This window comes from Mirounga leonina, unplaced genomic scaffold, assembly GCF_011800145.1.
Source record: "Mirounga leonina isolate KUSES-001 unplaced genomic scaffold, KU_Mleo_1.0 Mir_454, whole genome shotgun sequence".
NCBI lineage: Eukaryota > Metazoa > Chordata > Mammalia > Carnivora > Phocidae > Mirounga > Mirounga leonina.
Window position 1 is genome coordinate 800,903 of NW_023270763.1, and position 25,661 is coordinate 826,563.

General features: G+C 50.0%; 1 protein-coding gene and 1 long non-coding RNA gene across 2 annotated transcripts in view; both read right to left on the reverse strand.

The window, feature by feature from the left end:
• CUNH7orf50 (chromosome unknown C7orf50 homolog) overlaps positions 1-22,238 on the reverse strand; it is a 128,884-nt gene extending 106,646 nt beyond the window's left edge. Inside the window, exons 1-2 of the mRNA XM_034988227.1 lie at positions 22,171-22,238; positions 12,480-12,609 (exon numbers count right to left, since the gene is read on the reverse strand). Coding sequence (XP_034844118.1) covers positions 12,480-12,608 — 129 coding nt within the window. The 5' untranslated portion in view covers position 12,609; positions 22,171-22,238. The remainder of the gene's footprint in view (positions 1-12,479; positions 12,610-22,170) is intronic.
• LOC117999278 lies at positions 14,985-20,859 on the reverse strand. The gene is made up of 2 exons (XR_004676249.1): positions 19,273-20,859; positions 14,985-15,068 (listed from the first exon to the last, which is right to left on the reverse strand). It is a non-coding gene; the product is annotated as an uncharacterized LOC117999278 (long non-coding RNA).
• Positions 22,239-25,661: the final 3,423 nt, after the last annotated feature.

Here is a 25,661-nt window from a genome sequence, read left to right on the forward strand (position 1 = left end):
CTTTGTTCTCCAAATCAAAAGCAAAACAACCGGCTGTCAAAATCTGGGGTCTCCTCCAGCCGCGGGGTGGAGCAGGCCTCCACGCTCAGATGCAGCCCAGGAGCAGGGGTTCCACTGCCTGCCTCGCAGTCCCCAAGACCTCAACCAGGAGGCCCCCGGCTTTCTGAGGCAGCCAGGGGACGCCTCACTGCACGCCCCTCAAATTCCTGTAATGGCTGGAGAAACATAACCCCAAGGGGGCACAGGGCAGGACAGGGTGTGGGGAGGCAGTCTGTGCAGAGGCCTGGGAGTGCAGAGCCCGGAGGGAGCAGGATGGCCCTGCAGTCTGGGAGAGGCAGAGGGGCTGTCTGCTTAGAGCAACAGAAACGAGAAGAACTCGACTAGAAAACTATCTGAAGCATAAAGCAAAGACAAAGAGTTCTTAGCATAAGGAGCAAGTTTTCTGATCAACACAGAGAAGACAGGCTTTGCAACAGAACTGGTAAAAACAAACAAACAAACAAACAAACAAACCCTACAGGCATCCACAAAAGCAAATGACCAGTATGTACATGGAAATGACCATTCATGGTTGTAATCAAGGAAAGTGAAATTAAAGCAACCGTGAGCTACTTTTCTGTCACACTAGAAAACAGGAAAAACAAATTATAGCGCCCAGGGCTGATGTGGGTCACAGAAAATACATCCTTTGTGAAAATACTGAGGATATACTCCAAGATATTCACCAGGGTTATCTCAGGATGGTAGAATTAGTCTTTCTGATTTCTTCCGTGTTGTTTCCTGTAATTTTTTTTTTTTTTTTCTTCACACTGGTCATGTATAACTCAGGAAAAATAACAAACATTGCTTTTTTAAAATTCCACTTTGCTGAGTTACTTTCTGCTGAGCAGAAGGAAGCAAAGCTACAAATATCTCGCTGGCTGGCCCCAGCAGCAGTGAGAGCATTAGCAGTGGATGTGCCGACAGCTGGATTGGGGGTGGGGGGAGGATCCTGTTTTCCTTGGCCCAGAATGAGGACTGCCATGTCTCCATGGCAGCAGGGAAAGCTGACTGGCTTCCAACTTTTCTGCAATTCTTCAGACTTGACAAATGAGTGGAGAAAACCCATTGTAGAGACTGAGGGGCACACAAACACTCAAGGCCAACCTAACAGACCCCGTGGTCCCAGCCACCTCCGAACGATGCCCAGTGAGGCCTGCCACTCCCGAAAAGCTCCTGGAGAAAGAGACAGGATGTCACACAGGGGCAGGGCAGAGAAGGCCACATCAAACCTGGACCCAGGAGGACGGCCCCGCCACAAAGCCAGGACAATGCCCCAATACCAGCCTACTGGCAGTTTCCAGAACTGACCAAGCCAGGGGCACACATCACCAAACGCTGGAAAAGCAAGTTTTAATTTCACCTCTCCTAATTCCTAGGGCACTTTTGTGAGCACCACCATCATCAGAATGACTGAAATAAAAACCAGAGAAACACCAAATACTGGTGAGGAGGTGGAGGGGCTCATCTCGCGCAAGATGGTGGTGGGAACGTAAGCTGAGACAGCCGCTCGCTCAGAAACTAAACGTGCATATAGCAAACAACCCAGCAGTTATCCTCCTGGGTGCTCACCCCAGAAAAATGAAAACTCGTGCTCATGGATGTTCATAAAAGCTTTATTCGTAAAAGCAAAGATCTGGAAACAACCCAAATGCCCTTCGTTCAGTGAGTGAATGGCTAGAAAGGGAGGGTCCCAGGGAGGGTCCCACCGTCACTGTGGTGGTGGCCCCAGCAACCTACACCGGTGATAAAGCTGCACGTGCACCCACAGGCACCCACGTGAGCACACGCACACACACGAGCGTGCGCACAAACACACATGGAAGTGCACGTGCACGAGTACGCACAGAACTAGTAAAACCAGAATGAGCTCTGTGGATTGTGCCCATGTCCATTTCTGGTTTTGACACTGTGGTCTGTGATCAGTGGGGGAAACTGGGCAGAAGGCACACTGGACGACCTCCCGACAATTTTTTGCAATTTACTATGTATCTGCAATTACATCAAAGATAAACTCTTCTGGGCTCCACACTGGGCCTGGAGCCTACTTAAAAAAATAAAAAATAAAATAAACTCTTTCAGAAAACATCAAAGTGAGCACCCCAAAGGCACAGTTCTAAGCAGGCCCTCTAGACGAGCCGGCCCTGTCCACCTGCCAGAGGCGGCTCCCAGCGGGAACAAGGCTTCCTCACAGGCAGGCCCGGCCCTGAGCCACGACCCTGGGCCACAAGGACACAAAGTGGGCGGGACAGGGTCTGGAGTACTGCAAGGGGCCTCACATGGCACCCACTTCCATCCCCCTCCCCACAGGAACCCTCCCAGCGCGAGCCCTACACACCCACCCTGTGTTGGCCGGAGCGTGCCCAGTGACAGGTGAACTCGCTACCTCTTATTTGATGACTCTGACTTTCAAAAGTACCGCCTCATTCCAGGCCAGCATCTACCTCCCTGTGCTTTCTGCTCACCGACCGCAAGAGAGTAAGAAGGCTCACACATGAGCAGTGCAGAGCCCTCTTTGTCACCAGAAAGCCCCTCGAGGATTTAAAGGCAGCTTCAGGGACTCACCACACAACCACCTACACCACCCTGAGGCCAGCTCCTCACAACGGTCGTCAGGACACCTGGCCCCCCAACCGCCCCCAGATGGAGGCTGAGCAGCAGAGAGTCCAGATGGGTTTTGTCCTCTGCAGTACCACCAGCCTTTAAAATCCTGAGGCGAGGTTCCCTCTGAGATTTCTGTGCTCTGTGGATCTGTATTCGCTTCCCCCAACAAGCTGCAGCCAGGATCTCAGCCAGCAGCCTCCTCATGGGACAGAGGAGCCACAGACCGGGGGACTCAGGTGGCTAGAGCCTGGACTGTCGGGGCTTGTGTCCGGAAGAGAGCGCAGGTGTCCAAGCTCGCCACATTAGCACCAATTGGTGGTTCTGCTTCCTGTCTATGTAGATACCAATTTTATATTTCAAATCAAATGTTCTCTTGCCGCTCACAGACGCCGTATTCTTTTTCTAATCAGCCCTCTGTGTGGCGGTGCCCATGGTAACCTTTCCCCCTGCAGCAACAACACAGGGCCCTCATCAGTCCCTAGGACAAACCCAGAGGCCTGTCAACCTTCCCAGGACCCCCGATAAGGGCCATCCCTTACCCAAAGTGCAATCCCTGGGCTTCCTTTCATACTGTGGAGACCCAGGAACTTGGGGCCGAAAGATCTGCAGCCTAAGCTGCCAGACCTCCGTCAGGGAGGACTGCTCCAGAGCAGGGAACGAATCTGGGTTGGGAGCAGCGGTGTGGGCCAGGGCCCAGCACGGGTGGGCTAGACTGTTTAGACCAGGGGAATGCAAACTCTGGGCCAAGGGCCGTGCCCGCCTATTTTGGTAAATAAACTTTCTTTGGGCGTGGCCGTGGCCGTTTGCTTACATACTGCCAGTGCCCTGCTTCTGCTCCACACGTGCGGCCTGAGCAGTGACATAGACCACACGGCCCACGAGGCCTCAGACATCTCCTAGCTGGCCCCAAGCCCTAATTTGATTTAGATCAACTCTCTGAGGTGTGGGAGAGGCATGGTGACCAAAACGCTGGCGAAAGTACAAAAACCAACTATTTTCACAAAGCGTCAAAGAACTGACAAGAGTAGGGAATCTCCAGGCCCAAACTGAGTGGTACCCAGAAGCTAGAACCCAGAGTCATGGCAGGACATGGGGGCCATTCTGTCCTGAGGCGATCTGCAGATGCCCAGAAGTCAGAACTTCAGCTCTGGTGGCCTCCCAGGATGAGAGGATGGACTCAAAGGCCAGGGCCCCCCAAGGTGGAGAGCCCAGAGGAAGAGCCACCCCAAATCTCCTCAGCACCTTTCTGTGAGCACCTTTCTGCTGAAGTAAGATATAAAAAGCTGTGTCTGGGGCGCCTGGGTGGCTCAGTCGGTTAAGCGTCTGCCTTCAGTTCAGGTCATGATCCCAGGGTCCTGGGATCGAGCCCCGCATCGGGCTCCTTGCTCGGCAGGGAGCCTGCTTTTCCCTCTGCCTGCCACTCCCTCTGCTTGTGCACTCTCTCTCTCTGACAAATAAATAAATAAATCTTCTTAAAAAATTAAAAAAAAAAAAAAAGAGGTGTCTGATTTTGTAATAAACCGTTACTGTTTTTTTAGAGGGAAAGGGTTATTTCGGAGAGGGGATTGAGAGATTTTTTTTTTTTTTTAAAGATTTTATTTATTTATTTGACAGAGAGCAAAAGAGCACAAGCAGGAGGAGCAGTAGAAGGAGAGGGAGAAGCAGGCTCCGCACTGAGCAGGGAGCCCGATGCGGGACTCGATCCCAGCACCCTGGGATCATGACCTGAGCCGAAGGCAGATGCTTAACCATCTGAGCCACTCAGGTGCCCCGAGATTGTTTTTAATCCTGTACGGATGTTAAACTTTACCACATGCTTTGCAAGCACGTACTGAGATGAAAAATGGCCGCAGACACAGGCCCCTTCCGTTCTTCTGGAAACACCCAACCCAAGATCAGGCCTGCGTCAGGCTCCCCTTCTTGGGACAGTCCATTCACCGTTTGCTACTTAAGGCAAATGGGAGGAAATCAGTGAGAAATACTACCTACCCCCCAGGGTCAGAACCCAGCCATCACTGGGTTTTCTCATGTTTTGTGCGATTTTTCTACCCTAACAGTGACTGATGTGACTGTAAACCCAGATATAAAGCAACATGGTAAATTAACTAGGCTCTATCTAAAAAAAGTACAGTTTTACATACTGTGTGTTTTGCTACAAGTTATACGTGAGAAAAGCCAGTGCAGGTTACTACAAACAGGAGACCGTCCCAAAGCCCTCTAAACTCTACCGCAACCCTCATAACCACAACAACAGAAGATCACCTTGCCTGATTCACCTTCCTTTATGAAACAGATCTATTATTAGATTATTAGAGTTGGTTGAAAAATACGTACAGTAATGAACAGTGCGACGACCTCTTACACATGAAAACACATGTTAATTCAACATTAAATAAAACCTGTATCTGTAGCAGCACAAAACACAATTTTTAACACATACTTGCTGAGTAAGTTAAACGTCCTGACTTGAGCGCAGCAAGCTGCCGCTAGGTTTGATCAGTTGTAGAAAAGTCCAGTGAGGGGTCAACACGGAGGACGTGAGAAAATAAGGAGTGGAAGAAAATTAAAAGGTTAGTCGGGCCAGGAAGCTCAATTCCAGAAAGGAACGTGGGGCGGAAGGAGAGGAGGGGCACACTGCGTGGCCGAGCAGGGACAGCAGGGTGGCCAGAGCGGGCCCCAAGGGGCCCAGGGGTGTCCAGTGCAGGCAACAGCAGGACTCCTCGCAAACCAGCCTCCACCGCCGAGTTGTATTTTGACGTTATGTGACACAAAAAACAACCAATGGAGTTTGCCTTGTGCTTGCGACAGGAACCCTGTCCAAGTCACTCACTCCTGGACAGATACGGAGATCTCCTCAGAAAAAAGCATGAAACTTACATGAAGGACTTAAAAACTACCCCAATAAACCACAAAAGACTTTTCATGAAACCTGAAAGCTGATGCCAAAACTCATACAAAGAAAAAAATATGTGACAAAGGCCAAGAACACCGTCCCCAAAACATACTTACTCTATTCAATCTTAAAACACACTTTTAAAAACTGAAGAATTACACAGTGTGGCAAGAAGCAAGTTAAATAAATAACGGTGTGGTAACTTAATGGGCTACTATGCAACAAAACTTAGAAAAAATACATAAGACAATATGTTCATAACTGTGGAAGAGAGAAGGCAGCCTTTATCTTAAGGGGGAAAACAATACCAGATTTTTTTTTTTTTTAAAGATTTTATTTATTTATTTGACAGAGAGAGAGAGAGAGAGAGCAAGCACGCACAAGCAGGGGGAGTGGCAGGCAGAGGGAGAGGGAGAAGCAGGCTCCCAGCTGAGCAGGGAGCCCTATGCAGGACTCGATCCCAGGACCCTGGGATCATGACCTGAGTCGAAGGCAGACACTTAACTGACTGAGCCACCCAGGCGCCCCAATACCAGACAGATCTGACATCTGCCTGTACACATGGAGAGCATCACCATCAAAGGCAAACTGGGAGAAAGTATGTGTAATACACGAACAACAACAACAAAAAGTTCCTCTAAAAAAAGGCAAAAGATGTGACAAGGAAATTCATGGCAGAAGACAAATCCTTAATGAATGACTAGAAACCATCTCAGTCCCTTGAGATTACGAAAATACAAATTAAAACAGGCCCTACTTGGATGGAGCTCCGTGTTGGGACTCTACACTTAGCAGGGAATCTACTTGAGGATACTCTCTCCCTCTGCCCCCCAACTCTCTAAACAAACGAACAGGTCTTACTCTGCACCCACCAGATCGCCAGACACAGAAGCAGTGGGGCCCACGGACACTGCACCACGTGTTCACCTACCGACCCTCCCACCCGCCACTCCATTTCCAGGTGTGAACCCAAGAGAAGCAGTCACACAAACGCAATGGACACACGGGCACTTGGCAGGCGTCCACAGGTAAATGCAGAAACAAGGTAAAGGACCGTTACCAGGGAGGCTGTGAGGACACTACACACTCCAGGGAGATGCTAAGTAGGAGTTACAACCAGTAAGGAAGACCCACACAGGTGGACTGGGAAGCACCTCCAGGAAACAGTGAGCCAAAGGACCTGTTAACAGAAAGTGTAAACCACAAAGAAAAACTGATAAAATTAGACTTGATCAAAATTCGGAACTTCTGCTCTTCAAAAGCCACTGTTGACAAAATGAGAAGGGCAGCTGCAAACTAGGGAAAATATGCTTACAGAACAGAAATCAGATAGAAAACCTGTATCCAAAATATGTAACCAACTCTCAAAACTCAACCGTAAGAAAACAATCCAACAAAAATGGAGAAGGGAGGCAAGCAAACACTTCACCAAAGATAACTTACGGCAGCGAGAAGGCAGACAAGATGCTCACACCACCAGGGAAATGCTAGTGAAACCACAAGAAATTATGATTTAAATACGAATAGTTTACTCCACGTCACTTATACCTCAATAAAGCTGTCTTTAAAAACCACACACACAGTAAGATACAACTACATTCCTGAGCGTGGCCAAAATTAAAAATATTGATGGTATCAAGTATGGCCAGACACACGGAGCATCTGGAACCCTCAGGCACTCCGGTGGGAATGCACAGTGGTGGGGCCACTTTCAAGACAGCTTAGCAGCTTCTTAAAAAAAGTAAACACACACTTACCATATGGTCCACCTGAGTCCTGAGAATTTACCCAAGAGAAATGAAAACAGAAAGCCTTGCACACAAATATTCACAGTGTGCTCATTACAGCCCCAAACTGGAGACACCCCAAATGTGTGCGAACTGGTGAGTGGAGAAACAAATATGTGGTCAGGACACGGGAGTATTACTCAGCCACAGAAGGAAAGAACTCAGGAGGCAGCAGAGCTCGAGCGAGCTCGCCGAGACAGGACAAGGGGATCTCGGCCTCCCACCAGCTTACCGTGGGCCTCAGGGCAATCATGGACTTCTCTGGGTCTCCCTTTTCTCTGAACTCCCTCAGCCCTGAAGCCGGTCAGTTTATAACTCCAGTTGGTTGACAACTTAGCATTCAGTAGTCACCAAGTGGAAAACAAAACAATGGCAGAGGGGAACTTCTGCTAGAAAAACAATTTAGGCTCCCAGGGAGCTGCCTATAAAGATTAGCATCCCCTCAGCCCCACTAGCTTAACAACAAAAAATCTACTGCCAGACAGTAATATTTCTTGAGGCAAAATACCATCAGAATGAAGTATTTTGGCTCTGAGCAAATTCTCAAGGCCCTAGAGTTCACAACCTCACTTGATGGTTTTATAAAGTGCTTGTTGGCTTGATGGTGGTAATTCCTATCCCATTTTCGAGATTACAAAGGAAGGAAAAAAGATGGTCCATATGGAGTAGCTGTGCTTCCCTTCCAGATAAGCAATACTCTGTGACCACTCAGAGTGTGGCAGCGCGGAGCCCGGGCCTCGTCCAGCGCCGCTGTCTCTGGCCACGTTCCCGTAGAGCCCCTGGAAACACAAGGGGCACGCGAGGCTACACTGGGAACTCAGGAGCCAAACGGCTAATGCGCAGCACGTTATATTCTGAAAGAAGAAAAGTGGCTGTTATTGTCGCCATGCCCTGCAGACTTCAGGAATGCACTGTCATTCCCAACGTGGGACGGTCTGCTCGACAAATCCGAGATCTTTCTCCGAAGCACATCACCAACATTTATAGTGTGGGAGCAGATGCCAAAAAGGAGCCGGGTATATTCCTTATACGGTGCTAGGCATTGCTGCCAATGCACACGGCTGAGCCGCCCACTGACTGGCAACTCCCCGCCCAGCTACCCTAAGGGGCCAGGCCAGACAACACTGAAGGTCCCGGTCCCAGGCTTCCTCATGTGCACCAAAAGGCAGCCAGACGCAGGAAACCCAGCTGTGAGCCTCTTCTCTATCCCAGCTAGCCAGGTAACCGAGCAAGTACCAGGACACAAGCCCACAAGGACACGAGTCTCTCCGGTCGACTCACGTGTGAAGCCAGGACAAGAGCCAAACCTGGGCCTGTGGCATCCCAGAGCTATCCCATGATAACTCCAGGGCTCTGCAAACACAGGGTTCTCACCCATGAGATGAAGGGAGGAGGCCCCTGCTCACCACCAGCCACCCCTCCTGTGTCCAGACAGCCAAAGCTGTGTGCACTGCAGGACCCCCTCCCACAGGCTCCCCAAGGCATGCAGTGGCCTGACCGACCCTGAGGGGGCAGACGCATGATGCCATCTCCCTGGCGTGTGGCCCAGTGTCTGGGACAGAAACCAAATCATGGAGTATCTCCTCAGCGGGGGTGGGAAGACCCGCAGGAGAAACACCATGACCTCCTGCCCTTGCCTCTACCAACTGATAATGGGGCCACAGCCCCTCTGAATACACCTGCTGTCTAAGATTTAATCTTCGCAACCCTCTCAGTGGAAGAGGTCCAGCAACGTGGAAGGTCTGACTGTGCAGCCCCTAAGCCCAGGCTCACAGGAGGGCTTCAAGAAGCCATGAAATGGGTGGAGACTCTCTGGTCCAGGGCATCATCCTTGGAAGAGGACAGGCCTGTGGACCCCATCCCTGACTTCCTGGGCGACCATCCAGCAGGAAGGCGGGAGAGGGTAGAGCACAGGTGGTAGGTCCTTAGTAAGGCCTGCGGCCGGCTAGGCAGAACCAGTTCCCAAGGCGCTGAGGAAGGCATCAAGAGGGCTCTGCCCCGTCCCCGGACATCACAAACACCCTCTCCAAGATTCAGACCCGTAAGGGCCTTGGCAGGTTAATGGGCTAGTGAGCCTTGCAAACGAAGGAGTGAAGAGGAACACGAGGTTCGGAGTGTCCAGAGCTGCAGAGACGGCTTTCTATGTTCCAGAGGGCATGAAAGTCAAACAAAGATGAGCCCACTGGGTGTGCCGAGCCCCCCCCCCCACCAGTGGGAAGTCTGGCTCCGAGGAGGCTGCCCCCAGGGGCCACAGACGGCGAGCACTGGGGAAACTTCAGCCCTCCTGGCACAGGCCCAGGGCGCTTGTGCTGTGGGAAGTGGCCACACAGGGTCCCACAGGCCTATCCAGACGGACGGTCCCGGGAGGACAACACAGTGGTCCAAGTGGGGACAGGCTTCTCTGTTCTTCATGTGGATTCCGGAGGTTGATCCTGGAGCCAGGGCGGTGGGGGGACAGCACAGTACTTTTCCACGAGCTCCCAGGCTAATAGGATGTGCTCTCCAGGCCCGGTCCACCCGCCCTCCTTAAGATTAGGTGCAGCATTCAATGTTCTCTCTCTAAAAACTGCCTGACATCGCTTTTCCATAATTTCCTACGAGAACCACAGAGTGAAGAGATACTTTTATTAGCGGAGCCCAAGGTGTGTCCTCCCAGAAGAGTCTCCACTTCCCTGGGGGACTGGCCCCAACAATATAAGAGGGGGTCTTCAGGACACAAGCCCACAAGCACAGCACCTGACTCAGAGACGGACCTAAAATTCCTCCCGGGCCTGGAGACACAAGGGGCAAGCACCAGCCGCCTGCAGGCAGAGAGGCTGCGACCCCTGCTGGCTGGCCCCGGTTTCGCACTCCCTCTCCTCTGCAGGCCACAGTGGGTTTCAAGGCCCGCCTCCTGCTCCTTGGCTGGGCCAGCCTGCCACCAAGCCTCAACACCGGAGGGACAGAAAGGAAGCAGAAGCGCGCGAGCCTCTACCAGGAACCTCCTCCACTATGTCACAAGTCAAACAAAAATCTAGTCATCAAAAGAGAAACCAGCCGCTCCTCTTCTGTTTTCCAAGTTTATTTTAATCAACATGTACTTTAATAACAAAAAGCAATCGCATACTGTTAAAAAAATGACCTGAACTTAACCTTGGATCTCAGGCAGAAATTCTAACCCATGCTGATGCCTACCATAAACCCACACTGTTCTGTGGGTCCTGCCTGTGACCGGCAGCCAGCAAGCAGAGATCATCAAGAAAGGAAAGCTGGAAGTTCCATGACAAAACTTAAAATCACCAGGGTGACAGTATGGGGTCTATTTTATTTTTTAAAGATTTATTTATTTATTTGTGAGACACAGAGAGCAGGCATGTATATGCATGGGGTGGGGGTGGGGGGGCAAAGGGGAGGGAGAGGGACAATCTCAAGCAGACTCTCTACTGAGCGCAGAGCGTGACAGGCGGTTTGATCCCAGGACCCTGAGATCATGACCTGAGCCAAAACCAAGAATCAGATGCTCAAATGACTGAGCCACCCAGGTGCCCCGGTAATGGGGTTTATTTTAAAGAAACTGGAGGAGTCTAGAAGAAGCAGGAAAGTATCCTAGAAATAGCCCAAGAAAATCAGGTGTAATTGCGGCTCTGTAAGAACCAGGGGTGGACTGAACCACCGAATGGGAGCTCAGGGAGCTCCGTATGCCAGCTTCCCTCTGGGATCTGGAAAGCAGGAAGAACAGAACAGTCAGGGCTCAAGAGTTGGCCCGGGGCAGGGAGGGTCACAAGTTTGCTAGGAGCCTCTGCATTCAGAGCAAGATGCAGGTGCCCGTGACGCCAGCCAGCTTTCCCGACCCCAACGCCGGGAAAACCAAGGGACTCCCACACACAGGAGTAGAGCAGCGCTCTGATCAGACGAGCTGCCAGACCTGGTAGGTTCTCTGCCAAGAGCACGCAGGACCAGTCAAGAATCCCGAGAGCCAGCCAGGCTCCCTGCCCACCCCCACACCCCCTGGTCCCCCAGGGCAGCAGCTGAGCATCTCCTCTCACTCCTGGACTCCCGTGGCCACAGGGAGATGAATGAGCTTACACCATCTCTCAAAAGCACAGGGATGCCCACGCGGATGCAGCACCCAAGTGATCTGCACCAACAGTCAACAAACTGGGCGCACACAGCCTGAAGGACGCGGAGACTCGCGCCGGGCATCCTCGTGGCACGGTGGGCTCAGGAGCGCACTCCCGGGGCCCCATGCCACTGGCACTCATCCTGAAACTGCTCTGAGAAAAGGCTCGAACGGCCCGCAGCCAGGGAGTTGACTGGTTGTCAGGTGGGTCCTCCCCTCTCCCTCCCGCTGCACCGTGGTCCTCTCCCCATTTTGTGAGGGAAAAAGTCACTTGTCGGGGCGCCTGGGTTGAGCGTCTGACTCTTGAGCTCGGGTCCTGATCTCAGGGTGAAGCCTGCTTGGATTCTCTCTTTCCCTCTCCCTCTGCCCACTCCCCTGCTCACGTGTGCGCGTGCACTCTCTCTCTCTCTCAAATAAATAAAATAAAATAAATCTTTAAAAAAAAAGCCTCCTGTCACCCTAAATCTTACCAGGGACACTGCTGAGGGCATAAATGCCTCGGGAGCACTAAACAGAGCTTGAAATATTGGTGTTGCAAAAGTCAACCTCAACTAGCCAGCAACACATCCTTGACCAGGTCAGGTGGTTTCTAACCTTTCTTCAAAAGAACTGAAGAAGGACCTAGTCAAGCTGTCATCTAATGGCAGATCTTTAAAAATAAAATGATAACATGTGCCCCAAATCACATTAACTGTCTCCGAGTTTGAGGAATTAAGAACGCTGTTATGACCAAACCTCCATCCCCATTCACTGACGTGAATGAGGCTGTTCAGGGCTTACAGGCAAGCGTGGGAAATAGGAACAAAACCCACATTCAACCTTGTCCCACTCGAGCAACAGTGATGCTCACCCACAGATGCGTGAACAGGCAAAGCCTGCCATATCACCGCATGATGTATACCTGACCAAATTTTACTTTATGTGCAATAATTTGTCAGAATTTATCATCTCTTACGCCATTTTAATCAACTGCATGCTAGCAATTGTAAAGACAACTCAATAAAGAAGAAAAATGTTAATGCTCAGAACGTGGTGGTAACAGAAAACATGTGCCTACCTCGGGGTGCGCTCGCTTGGTGCCCGACACGGCTCGAGGAGCCAGCTGGATCTCTTTTGTGGATGCCTTCTTCAATTTTTTGTTCTTTTCCTCTGTCATTTCGGTAACTTTTCTCTTCTGTTTTGCCATCCTGCAACAGAGAAGGTCAATTGCTAAATACATGGGGAATAAAAGGTCTCAGGCCATGCAACATTTTTAAACCAAGGGGGAAGAGCACTCTCCCATTATTAAAGAAGTACAAAGGTATTTCAGAAAATATGGTATATACAAGTTAAAAGAAAGTCAAATCCCCCAGTTCTACTTTCCCATCAGCTGGGGAAGCCGCAGCATCACAGGCCACAGGTGACCATCATGCACCCTGTCACTAGGGCATTCAGTCACCAATGGGTGGAGGGGACCACGATGTGTCTGGGATGGCCTCCTCGGATTGTGGAAGAGGCACCAACTGGGACCACATAAAAGGAATGACACACAATCTGAGAAGTGTTTGACTATGTCTACTTTCTCAAGCACGGTAGTATCTAGAACTCCACGTAAAAGAACAGAGAAAAGCCCGTGAATTCTAAAACACATTTCCTTTGTGGGATTGTGCCACAGGGGAACCAAGAAATGGGTGACGTACCAGAACCTGGAAGCATGTCAAAGAGGACGTAGTGGAGAGCCCTCCACTGAGGCCACTGGCTGCTGCTGGGACCTCTGGGAGGGTTCCTCTGAGGGAGGATGTCTAGGGGGAGGGGATGTCTGAGGGAGACATCTGTGGAGATGATATCTAAGGGAGGACTTCTGAGGGAGGACATCGCAGGGAGGGTATCTGTGGGAAAGACATCTGAGGGAAGAGGTCAGAGAGGGGACCTCTGAGGAAGGACCTCCAAGGGAAGGCATCTGAGGGAGGAATTCTTAGAGAGGGACATCTGAGGGAGGGACATCTGAGGGGGGACAGCTGAAGGAGGGACCTCTGAGGGAGGAATTCTGAGGGAGGGAGGTCTGAAGGAGGATGCCTAAGGCGGAACATCTGAAAGCGGACATCTAAGGGAGCCATCTGTGGGGAGGGCATCTAAGGGAAGACTTCTGAGGGGGGACATCTGAAGGAGGACACCTAATGGGTGGGGAAGTCTGGCGGGGGGGGGGGGACATTTGCAGGAGAATACATGAGGGGAGACCTCCGAGCGGCGAACAGGCTGATTCCTAGAGGGAGACATGGGAACTGAACCAGCTCCTGCTGCTGCAGCGAAGGCCACTGCTGGGTGGCGCTGACCGCAACAGCGAGAGCAAGAAGAAGTGCCACCACCCACTCCCCATCCCACCTCACCCCCACCCACCCCACCTGCTCCAGTCTCCCCATTGCCCTCTTTGGGTGGAGCCCAAAAGGAGCTGAAAACAGAAAAGCACTTTGCAGAGGTCCACAAGCTATGATGTGAGGACCACAGTATGGAGTGCAAAATGTGCTTTTGGAGCTGAGACGATAATTTAATAACCAGCATCTGCAAACATACACATACTGCTTTTCATACGTGTGGTTTTTAGCAGAAACAATCCAATCACACATTAAACAAAGGATTAAATAAATAAATCAGAATAAACCAACAAAATGGAAATGAACTCAATAATTAAAATAAATGAGAATAGTGTTACAGATACAGAATGGAAAATATAGAACTCTATGTGTAATATTACACAATTTCATTTTAAAGAAAATAATACTGGAACATCTGGGTGGCTCAGTCGGTTAAGTGTCTGCCTTTGGCTCAGGTCATGATCTCCGGGGCCTGGGATCGAGTCCCGCATCGGGCTCCCTGCTCGGCAGGAAGGCTGCTTCTCCCTCTCCCTCTCCCTCTGCCTGCCACTCCTCCTGCTTGCGCTCTCTCTCTGACAAATAAATAAATAAAATCTTTAAAAAAAATTTAAAAATATTGAAAAAAACAGTAATAGAAAAAATACATAAAATAAACACACAAACACATATATACACATACTTATGTATACATATATATAAAATGTCTGAAGGATATAAACAAAACCTTTACCTTTATTTATATCTGGGGGTGGGTTACAAGGGACTTTCTATTTATTTACAGCTAGTTTCATTTTGTTTTCAAGGTTTTATACTTGGAAAAAAAAAATGAAGATTATTTTTTAATACCAGTCCTTTAAAACTCTACTTACAAAGGCCTACTAATATCAGCTTTTATTCTAACAAATTATAAAAATGTATTTCATTTTATTTATCCTAAACTCACTCCCAATGGTTTCATCCTCCATATTCCAGATTTTACATATATATACACACACACATACACACACACACATATGGATAATATGTGTATCTATTGCATACTTATGTCCGTATTTTTTTCAATTTAATTTTAGACATGCTGTTCAAGGCTGTGTATATAGGTAAAGGGACAGAAGCCCAATGTCCTCTCCTCTTGACACTAGAATTCATTTTGGACTCTATCAAAAGATAATAAAAATATAACTCACTCAGCAAATATTTTTTGAGAGCCAATTCTGTGCCAGGCACTGTGCTAGATGCTGAACACAGGGCAAACAGCATGGCAATAACAGCCTTGATTTTGTGAAGCTTCCCTTCTAGTGGGAAAGACAGAACTATTTAAGTAAATGAGAGAACACTTTTACATGGGGATAAATGCTGTCAAGAAAATACGACAGAAGCAGGTGAGCACAGGTGACAGGCAGGCAGGGAGACACGCACAGTGGCAGGAGGCCTCTGTGGCCAGTGAAGGACAGAGCAGGCAGCATAGGCAGAGCTAGGCAAGCAAAAGCTGGGTGTGTCCTGATGTACCAAGACGTAAATTTCCCCCAAAGCAAAACTGTTTCCACAGGGACAAAAGGGGAAAATTACACCAAGGCATCAGCTGGTGGAATTAAGCATGCACACACCGTCACCCAGCAATCCCACCTCAGGCACGCTCCACTCCTGTGTGTCGTCACTTGCCGGTCACTCTGTCACCACCTGCAGAATGCTGAGCATGTGCTAGGAGCTGCTCTAGGCTGGACCAGGCAGTCTAAAAGACCTATCCACACACAGCTGACATGCTTATGGGGGGACACAAATACAGGATACATCAGAAGATGACAAGTGCTACCCGAAGCCAAACAGAAGTGGGAAAGCATTATGGAAAGGGCAGCTATAATGGGTGATCACAATGTAAAGGGCCTAGAAGCAATGCTGACATGGAAAGCCCAGATTTGGGTTCTAAATACCATTCTCTATTAAAAAAAGGGGGGGGGCGTTGGGTGGGGGGTGCAGAGCTCCTTAAGATTCCCGGTCTGGACCAAGTAAAGTATAAGGTGAACCTGGGATATCAAGCTGTGCTGAACACCCAGGAAACAGTCAAATGATCATAGGGCCACATCCAAGAGGACACAGCGCCAGCATGGAGGGCTCCCTCTGCCCCATTTGGGGCTGTGATTGATTACAGCATAATGAAAGAGTATTACTGTTGTAGAATCAGAAAAATTCCAAGCTCCACGTTCTTTAATTAAGCCTTATCTAAAAAAAGTATTCAAAGCCAGAGGCTACAAATTTCAATTAGCAGTGTAATAAGAAATCTTGAAATAACAAGAGACTGTTGACACAGGAGCTTTGAAAAGACAAAGGACTCTGTTAGCCAATTACCTTGTTGGAGAAATAAGGAAAGTTTAGCAAATATTTACACACCAGTTACCATAAAAGTTAAGCTAAATCTTTATTCATTCTGTAAGTTATCATTAAAAAGTTTAATCACTAAGTCTATTTGCTAAAAAGAGAGAAAGACTTTTCCATATTACAAAAAGGTTTCTTTTAATAGTTCTAAGAGATGGTGTCTCATGACTTTGAGAAAATCAATGTTTGTTATAGAAAACGACATTTCCTTATATTTATGGTCAGTGATTTTCAACAAGGGCCATTTAATGGGAAAGAACAGCCTTTTTAACGAAAGGTGCTGGGACACCTGGACTTCCACATGCAAAAGAATGAACTGAGAGCCCTACCTCACACCAAACACAGAAATTAACTCAAAATGGATAAAAAAAACCTAAATATAAGAGCTAAAACATAGGAGTAAATCTTCAAGACCCTGGATTAGGCAATAGTTTCTTAGATGACACCAAAAACATAAGTAGCAAAAGAAAAAAACAGATAAATTTTGGACTCCTCAAAATTAGAAATTTTTGTGCTGCAAATGATGTAAGCAAGAAAGTACAAAGACAATGTCAAGAATTGGAAAAAATACTTGCAAGTCATATAACTTACAAGAGACTTGTGTCCACCATGTATGAAGAATTCTTACAACTCAACAACAACAAAAAATCCCATTTAAAAGTGGACAAAGAATTTGAATACAGATTACCCCAAAGATGACACACAAATGGCCAATGAGGACATGAAAAGATGCTTAACATCATGCATCATTAGGGAAATGTGAATCAAATGACACGCCACTTCACAGTCACTAGGTTGGCTAAAATAAAAAAGACAGATCATAAATATTGATGATGTGGAAAACTTGGAACCCTTCTTCACTGCTGGTGGGACATAAAATGGTGCAACCACTTTGTACAACAGCCTGGTGGATCCTCAACAAGTTAAACGTGTTACCATATGACCCAACAACTCCACCACAGAAAATGAACACATCCACATAAAAATTCAAACGCTAATGTTCATAGCATTAGTCATAACATCCAAAAGGCGAAAACAACCTAAATGTCCACCAACTGATAACGAGATCACAAAATGTGGTATGCCCATGCAAGGGAAACAGTCAAATGATCATATTCATTCGGCCAAAAAGAAAAGGAATGAAGCACTGACTGGATAAATCTTGAAAACATTCTGTTATGTAAGAGAGGCCAGTCACGGGATACTACAGATTGTATAATTTCATTTTTATGAAATTTCCAGAATGAGTAATTACAGAGACAGGAAGGTAGCCTGGTGTTTGCTCAGGCCTGGGGTGGGGGGCAGGGACAGGGAGTGACTGTGAATAGTACAGGGTTTCTTTTGGGAGAAGGAAAATGTTCCGAAATTAGGTTGCGGTGATGGTCACACAACCCTGTGAATACACTGAAACACACAAAGAAAAAAAACCCCTCTAATCGCTCTCAAATTATTTGTAATAAATTAAACAATATGATGGCCCTGTACCAGTTTTCTTTCTTTCTTTTTTTGTCCTCAGCAGTAACCCTATTTCAGAGAAGCTATGGGGGGGCGTGAGCATGTCTAAGCATCTGGCACGTCCAGAGCCAACAAACGCTCCTCAGCGTCCTCAGGTGCGGCTTGAAAAACACACAAGCAAGCGGAGGGAGGAATCCATCTGCTGAGAAGGGTGCTGAAGAAACGAGCGTCAGTGGGGCCCCTGGAGGTCGGCAGTGGTTAAGCGGCCTGGCCGCCACTACCTCAGAAGGCTCAAGACCCGTCCTTTATGTGTTTCTTTTTCCTCACACGTTTTTCTGCAGAACATCTAGTTGCTCATAAAGCTACGCCAGCATAAGCTTTCCCTGTATTTGGTGGCCGGGAGGAAGGTCATGTGGAGGGGGCAGGGGTGTTAGGAAAACTAATCATAACACCAGTGGCCGTGAAAATTCACATTTACCCAGCGCTTACCATGTGCCAGGCCCTGTTCTAAGTGCCGTACACGTATGAACTCAGTTCCTCCTGTGGCCAGTGAGGTGGCACACGGGTGAGGAAACCGGGGCACACCTACCAGGGGGCAGACCTCTGAAGTTTGAAAGCGATCCCAGTTTGAAAAGCTGAAAGATGACAGGGCTTGCCCCCCAGGAGCAGCCCAGGGGCAGCTGACCGCTGCTGTTCTTTTCCATGTCCCAGTACCTGGAGGTTTGTAGCTGTATGCATGTATTACTTAGCTAACTGGATAGGTTAAAAATTTCTTTTACATAAACGATTTTTTTTAAAAGATTTTATTTATTTATTTGAGAGAGAGAATGAGAGAGAGAGAGAGAGCATGAGAGGGGGAGGGTCAGAGGGAGAAGCAGGCTCCCCGCCGAGCAGGGAGCCCGATGTGGGACTCAATCCCGGGACTCCAGGATCATGACCTGAGCCGAAGGCAGTCGCCCAACCAACTGAGCCACCCAGGCGCCCCATAAACGATTTTTAAAATTCTATTATTCAGGATTAGCCAGAGAATGACGAAAAGGCCGTTATCATGCCTCCTGACAGGAGAATAAATTGGCACAGTCTCTTTAAAAGGTAATTTGATAACATTTATCAAGTGCTTTGGCCTGTAATTCCACTTCTAGAACTTATCCTGATGAAATAATCATGGACTGAGATTCAAATATAAGGATGACAATGGCACTGTACAAGGGATGATAACGCCTCTTCAATTAAAAAGTTGAAAACCCCATAAATTTCCAACAACAGCTGACTGGGAAAATGAATGACTCGTTCGCGCACAGGAAGACGCCTGCCCGAGAGCACACCACGCGCTCAGTCATGTGAGTAAACGCTCAGAGCACAACGTAAAGGGAAAAGATGGGGCGTAAACCTACGGATGTACAATGTGACCCTCATTTTGTAAGAAAAATGATACACAAATATGTATGAAGCAAAAAACTAGAAGGAAATACATTAAAATACTAACATTTTAGGGAGTTAGAATTACAAGTATGGTTTTCCCCCCTTCTACTTTTCTGTAATTTTTACAACAAAAGCAGAAACACAACACTTTATTTTAAGGTACCAGCTCTAAGTGTTCAGCGAAGCAAATAATTACTTCTACCAGCAGGAAGCTGAGGACCCACATCAGACACACAGAGACCAGCTAACCGTCTGGGCTTGGCGACAGTCACTGGTCAGGACGTGTCAGCACCAACGGGCTGAGGCTGCCGGGTCTCCAGGGCTGAAAAGAAACCCCACAGGAGCTTAAAAAAATAAATCAGCCTATAGAAAAAAAGTCTTCTTAAATCTAAAATTCCCACCCGTAGCCCCCAATGCGCCCTCTCACCCAGAGCATGACCCCTCTGATGCGTCCCATCAGGCTGCAGGGAAGGGCCCCTGGAGGAGGGTGTGTGCCCTCACAATCCACAACCCTCGAGGAAATCCGTCCAAGGAGTCCAGGAGCGGAATCCCAGCTTCTGTGCCAGGACCGGGACTCTGTTCCTGTTCATTTTGATCCAGACTGGTCTGCGTTCTGACTTGCCCACTTAGAATGGCCTCCAGACTTTGCTCTCCAGGGTACCTTACCCTCCCCTCACCCTCCTCCAAATGCCAAACTCAAAGCCCAGTTACTACAAAAGCTCCAAATTTCTTACTCACCGAGCCCACCTACCCTCTTTGCAGCTCAACCTGCTCAGCACCCCGGGGTCCAATAATCCTTCAGCCTCACTGGTGGCCCCACACTTCCCCACCCCAGCCACTCGCCTGGAAGAGCCTCTCCTCTCAAATCTCCAAGGTCTTCTCCCTTCTCCCACAGAACCTTACTTCCTGGTCACAGAGGAAATCAAAGCAACTGGAAGGGAACTTCCACGAGCTCCCACATTTACCCCCCACCCTTCTCTCCTGTTGGGATGCAATCCTGCCATTTTCCAACAGAGGCCAAACTCTCCACTCCGGCGCTGGGTTCCATGCCCCGCCTATGCAGGGACATCCCTGAGCAATTCCCCTCCTGCACTGTTCCAGCTTCCCTTCTACTCAATCAACTAAGATTTCCCACATCATAAAAACTCTCTTGATCTCACATGCTCCTAGCCCATTTCTGCTTCCTCCTGCCAAGATCCTCAAGAGCCACCTACCCGCACTGCCTGTAACCCCTTCCCTCCTGTTCCCTCTCACACCCCTCCCACCAGGCTTCTGCCACTCTACCACAACTGTTCTCAAGATCACCAAGGACACCATAAGGACAAAGACTCTCTCTGTGACCAAACTGTAGCCAGGCTCCTCTCTCCACCGGTCCTCAACCTTGGCCCACAAAGACTTGAACAAAACACTAATACAGTTTCTAACAGCTCAAGGCCCCATCCCTACGATGACCCCAGCGCCCTTAAAAGTGCCTGCCTGAGAAAAGTCAAGGCTGCCAAAAGAACCCAGCCAACACCCGAAGATGGGGCCCCACTGGATGACCCTGTGGAAGGGTAGGCGCCTACCTTTGATAAGTGCCAGTTAGGAAACCCAGATGGGTTTCACATGCACCGCCACCCCCACCCCAGCTTTTGTAGTTTTTCACTTCCTAAGTCTACTGAGTGCCGCTCCCCCTTCCCATCCCTAGTCCCTCAGTCACCTCTGGACAAATCCAAGGTCAGCTGAGTTCACACAGCTCTTATCCCTACTGCAACAGTTATTCCTGATTAAAATCCAGCCTTATAGGGGTGCCTGGGTGGCTCAGTCGTTGAGCATCTGCCTTCGGCTCAGGTCATGATTCCACTGGGATCGAGCCCCACATCGGGCTCCCTGCTCCGCGGGAAGCCTGCTTCTCCCTCTCCCCCTCCCCCTGCTTGTGTCCCCTCTCTCCTATTCTCTCTGCCAAATAAATAAAATCTTTAAAAAAAAAAAAAACCCAGCCTCACCCCTTTAACTACAGTCCCGCTTGCTCCTCACAGACACGAAAGCCCACGGCAGATTCTCAGTACTCACCTTGTTTGACCCAACAGCAGCATCTGACAGCTGATGCTCACTTCTCTCTCCACATTCTTTCTTTCTCTTGGCTTCCGAAACAGACCCCACAACCATCTGCTCTTCCTCCCACCCCCTCACCTCTCTGACCCTCGCACTAAAGGGCTCCAGTCTTCCAGCCGTTTCCTCTCCGCCTACATGCATTCGCTACGTGACCGCACCGTAGCTGTGCAGGAGCTCCAGACACCAGCTATCCACGGGTGGCCTCGAACTTCTCCCTGAACTGCACCAGTACGCTCTGTCACCTGCACCCTCACACATCATCTCAGACCCAAGGCGTCAGAGTCGACACTTCTGATCGCCCTCCACAAGCCCACCTTCCCGTGCACCTGTCCTCCCAACCGATGGCCACCCGGTGAAATACACATTTTAGCCCACGCTCGGACTGTGGCGCCCCACGACTCCGGTGGCCGTTCGCCCCGCTGGCCTTGTCTCTAAAGCACGTCCAGAGGGCAGTGCCTGCCTGTCACTCGCTGCGCCACTGCCGTCCGCCCACCTGCGCTTCTCAAGAGCCCCTCCAGTCCGTTTCCGACACAGCCGCAGGACGACTCGGAGAACGCCCAGGCTGGCTCTCGGGCATGCCGAGCCTCCCACTTCGCTCGGGGAGGAGTCCGCGGCCTCACCCAGGCCTGCGGGCGCGCGTGGCTGCCCGACGTCCCCCCGCCGCCCGCCCTCCTGCTGCTGCGCCCGGGCCCCCCCACCCCGGGTCTCTCCGCGCCGGGCTCCGCCTCATTCTCCCGCCAGCGGCCACCACCACCTTACTTATTCGTTCTGCCCGCTCAGAACGCAAGCGCCCCAGGTCGGCGTCGTTTCCGCCGCGAGCCCGCGGGCAGCCCGGGCCCGGGGCGGGCGGACGCGCGGGAGCCCACCGAACGCTTTAGCCAAGGGGCGGCTGTGGCGAAGGGAATGCCAGGCTCGGGGGCGCAGCCCGGGTGAGCCGGCGGCTCGGACCCGCGCGCCCTCTGCGGACTCCGCGGGTCCCTCCGGCCGAACGCCGGGGCCGCGCGCCCACGTGGGAGCCGCCCCGCGAACCGCGACCGCGCCGCCCGCGCCTACCTGCGCGTGGCCTGCGACGCGGGCTTCCGGCAGGCGCACGGCCCGGTACCACGGTCCCGCCCCCCGGAGCGGCGTCGCCCATTGGCCGAGGCCCGCCTCCGTCTGCCCGCCGCCCAATGGCATGCGGCGGCCGCGGGGGGGCGGGCCCAGGTGCGGACGCGGGCTGGCGGCGTCATCTCTGCGCGCTGCGGGTCCGCCGGGGGCCGCGGTTGCCTGGCAACGCCTGCTGGGGCTGCGGCGCCGTCCTCCGTCTCTGGCCGCTGGGGCCGGGGGCCCAGGCGGGCGGCCGGGGCGGTCTGGTTGGGCGCACCAGGTGCGTCTTAAGCAGAACTCATCTGTATGAACCGAAGATGCCGTAACGATAGAACTGTGCACAGTGTTGAGCGCCGCACGGGTGGAGCCCCGGGAACGCTGTGTCGGCCTAGGGGTCGCTCGGGCGGCCCCACGTGGCTTTCAGGTGCCCGAGCGGGGTGACTGTCGCTGCCTCGGAGCATCTGGGGGGCGAGCGGCGCGAGCGGCGGGAGCAGGTGCAGCTCTGCGGCGCCTCCCCCTGCTTCCAGGCGCGAGGGTAGCTCGCCGCGCACGCAGGGGCTGCTCGGGTAACGCGCCACCTTCCCCCGCGCGCGGGCGAGGATGCGGCTCCGGCCACGCCCCGGCCCCCCGCGCGCGCAGCTGTGAGAACGTCCAAGCCTGCTGCTTTCAGGAGAGACCGTCCTGCCTTCAAACCGCCCCGACGGCCTCGTGGCCCCACGGAGAGGAGCTTTCCTCCCATAAGCTGAAACAGCGTATCGTGCAATGTAAAAATATACAAATGAATGTATGATATATTGTTCAGGTTTGCCTTAAAAAAAAAAAAGCTCTGATCATGTAGGAATGGGCAACTCAGGTCAGCCTCCCACTGAGAACAGCAAAAAAAGCTGGCCAAAATGTAATCGTTTAAAAATAATTGTTTTAGGGGCGCCTGGCTGGCTCAGTCTGTGGAAGATGCGAGTCTTGATCTTGGGGTCATGAATTTGAACCCCCCACTGGGTGTAGAGATTACTTAAAAATAAAAAACTTTAAAAGATAATTCTGTTTCATGCATCAGAGTGAAATATTCTGACGGGATAAAAGGAAACCCAAAGTACTCCGCCTGACATTTAGCAACATTTTCCACTCAGGGGTCAGTCGGTTCTGGAAGAGGCAGTAGGAAGGCTGAGAACCTGAACAGAGATTGACAGCTTGGTGGGCTAGAGCTGCTAAGGGGGAGGGTTCTTGCAAAGGCCCTATCTTTGAGCTGAGACCCTGAACAGCTACATTGTAAGAGTGAATACCACCAAAGTAGACCAGCCTTGCAGGGACTTCATAAAATCCATATTCATCTCAATTTCTGAAACTGTATTCAGGTGATTCAGGGTTTATTGTTGGTGCTGCTAGCCTGCTCAAAGAAAAAAGGGTAAAATCTTCCCAGAAGAAAAGTATAGTATCCTGTAGCACAAATTATAATTGCTCATATATTATGTCCAGCACTCAATAGGAAAGGGCTGTGCACACAAGAAGACAACACAATGTGATAGAAAACCAAGAAAAAGATACCATTTTCACCATACAATGGACTGCTGCCACACTCACCCAAACTTGCAACTTCATGGGTCTGAAAATGTCCCATTCCCAATGGACAGCTCCAGTCACAGGCTAAGATGATGTCCATGGCCAGGTGCTCAATCTAAGGCCAGGTAGCACCCAGAGCTCCTTAGCATGGTATGTAATTCTCTGCAGCAGAGGACATGGCTTTGTGCCAAGCTCTAGGGGACGGTGCGAGGGACCACACACAGTCTCATCTACCATGTATGTACCTCTCTAGCTCTATTGGACCTTCCAAGTTATATGGCCCAAGTGCAGGACAGCTTATGCCACAAATTGGATCTGCTGCAGAGCCTTCCTTTGCTTTCGGCCTCATTCGACACCAACAGACTTCCAAGTTTCCCAATAAATGAATAGTGGTCATATTAAATATGGTCTATGCTGCCTCCCAAATCCAAAAGGCAGAAAATTGTATTTGTTTTCTATTTCTGCATAACAAATGAACACAAAATTTAGCAATTTAAAAAAATAAAACAATAAATTTAGCAGCTTCATGTCACAGTCTCGGGTCAGGAATATCAGTGTGGCTTAGCTCTGTGCCTCTGACTCATGGTCCCTCACAAAGCTGATGTCAAGGTGTTTTCCAGGGCTGTGGTTTCATCAGAAGGCTTGTCTGAGGGACAGTCCATTCCCAAGCTCACACGTGGCTATTGGAAGGATTCACTCCTCGAAGGTCACTGGGCTGAGGACCTCAGTTCTCACTGGCCATTGGTGAAAGGCCTCCCTGAGTTCCCTGTCACGGGGACCCCTGTAAGGGCAGCTCACATGGCAGCTCGCTTCCCTGGGGCAAGTGAGCAGGAGGGCGTACAAGAGGGAAGTCACAGGCTCTTTGAAACCACAGATTGTGTGATTCTGTTTACATGAAATGTCCACAACAGGCAAATCCAGAGACAGAAAGTAGATTAGTAGTTGCTGGGGGCCGGTGTTGTGGAGAGAATGGGGAATATTAATGGGTATGAGGTTTCCTTTTGGGACACTGAGAATGTTCTGGAACTAGATGGTGGTGATGATTGGACAACATTGCAAATGTACTGAGTGGTACTGAATTATTAACTTTAGGATGGTTAAAATGGTGAATTTTGTGGGGTTCTTATCATGAAAAAAGTGTGTCTGTTCCTCCATAAATGTGGTTATGTTATTCATGTCAAAAATGACTGTTTGGGCGCCTGGGTGGCTCAGTCGTTAAGCGCCTGCCTTCGGCTCCGGTCATGGTCCCAGGGTCCTGGGATCGAGTCCCAAATCGGGCTCCCTGCTCTGCGGGAGGCCTGCTTCTCCCTCTCCCACTCCCCCTGCTTGTGTTCCTGCTCTCGCTATGTCTCTGTCAAAAAAAATAAAATCTTAAAAAAAAAAAATGCGTTTGTTGGTGTCTGTGTGTCTCCAGTCATGGGGCTCCCCACCCCCAGCCATCTTGGCTGAACTTTGTTGAATATGTAAAACAATAACAGGAGTCCAAAAGTTAAGACTGCACAAGAGAGCATTCTCCTGCTCCCAACACTCCTGCCTCATTCCCACCCACCCAACCTCACGTAAGTAGCCAACTTCATTAGTTTCTGGTTTATCCTTTCTGAGCTTCTTCTAGCAAAAACAAGCAGATGTGTGGATATTTCTTTCTGCTCTTCCCTATACGGAAGGAAGCACTGCACACATCCCTCTGCACCACGCTCGTTCAAGCCTACAATCCATCCTGGAAATTTTCCATCAGTTTAGAGGCATCCTCTTATTCCTTCCCACAGCTTCACGGGGCCCCATGGGTGGACTTACTATGGCTCATTGAATCAATATCCACACACGAGCATTCAGTCTCCAGCTCCGCGATTGTAAACTGTGCTGCAATGAACAATCGTGCACATGTGTATTTTACTTGTTTC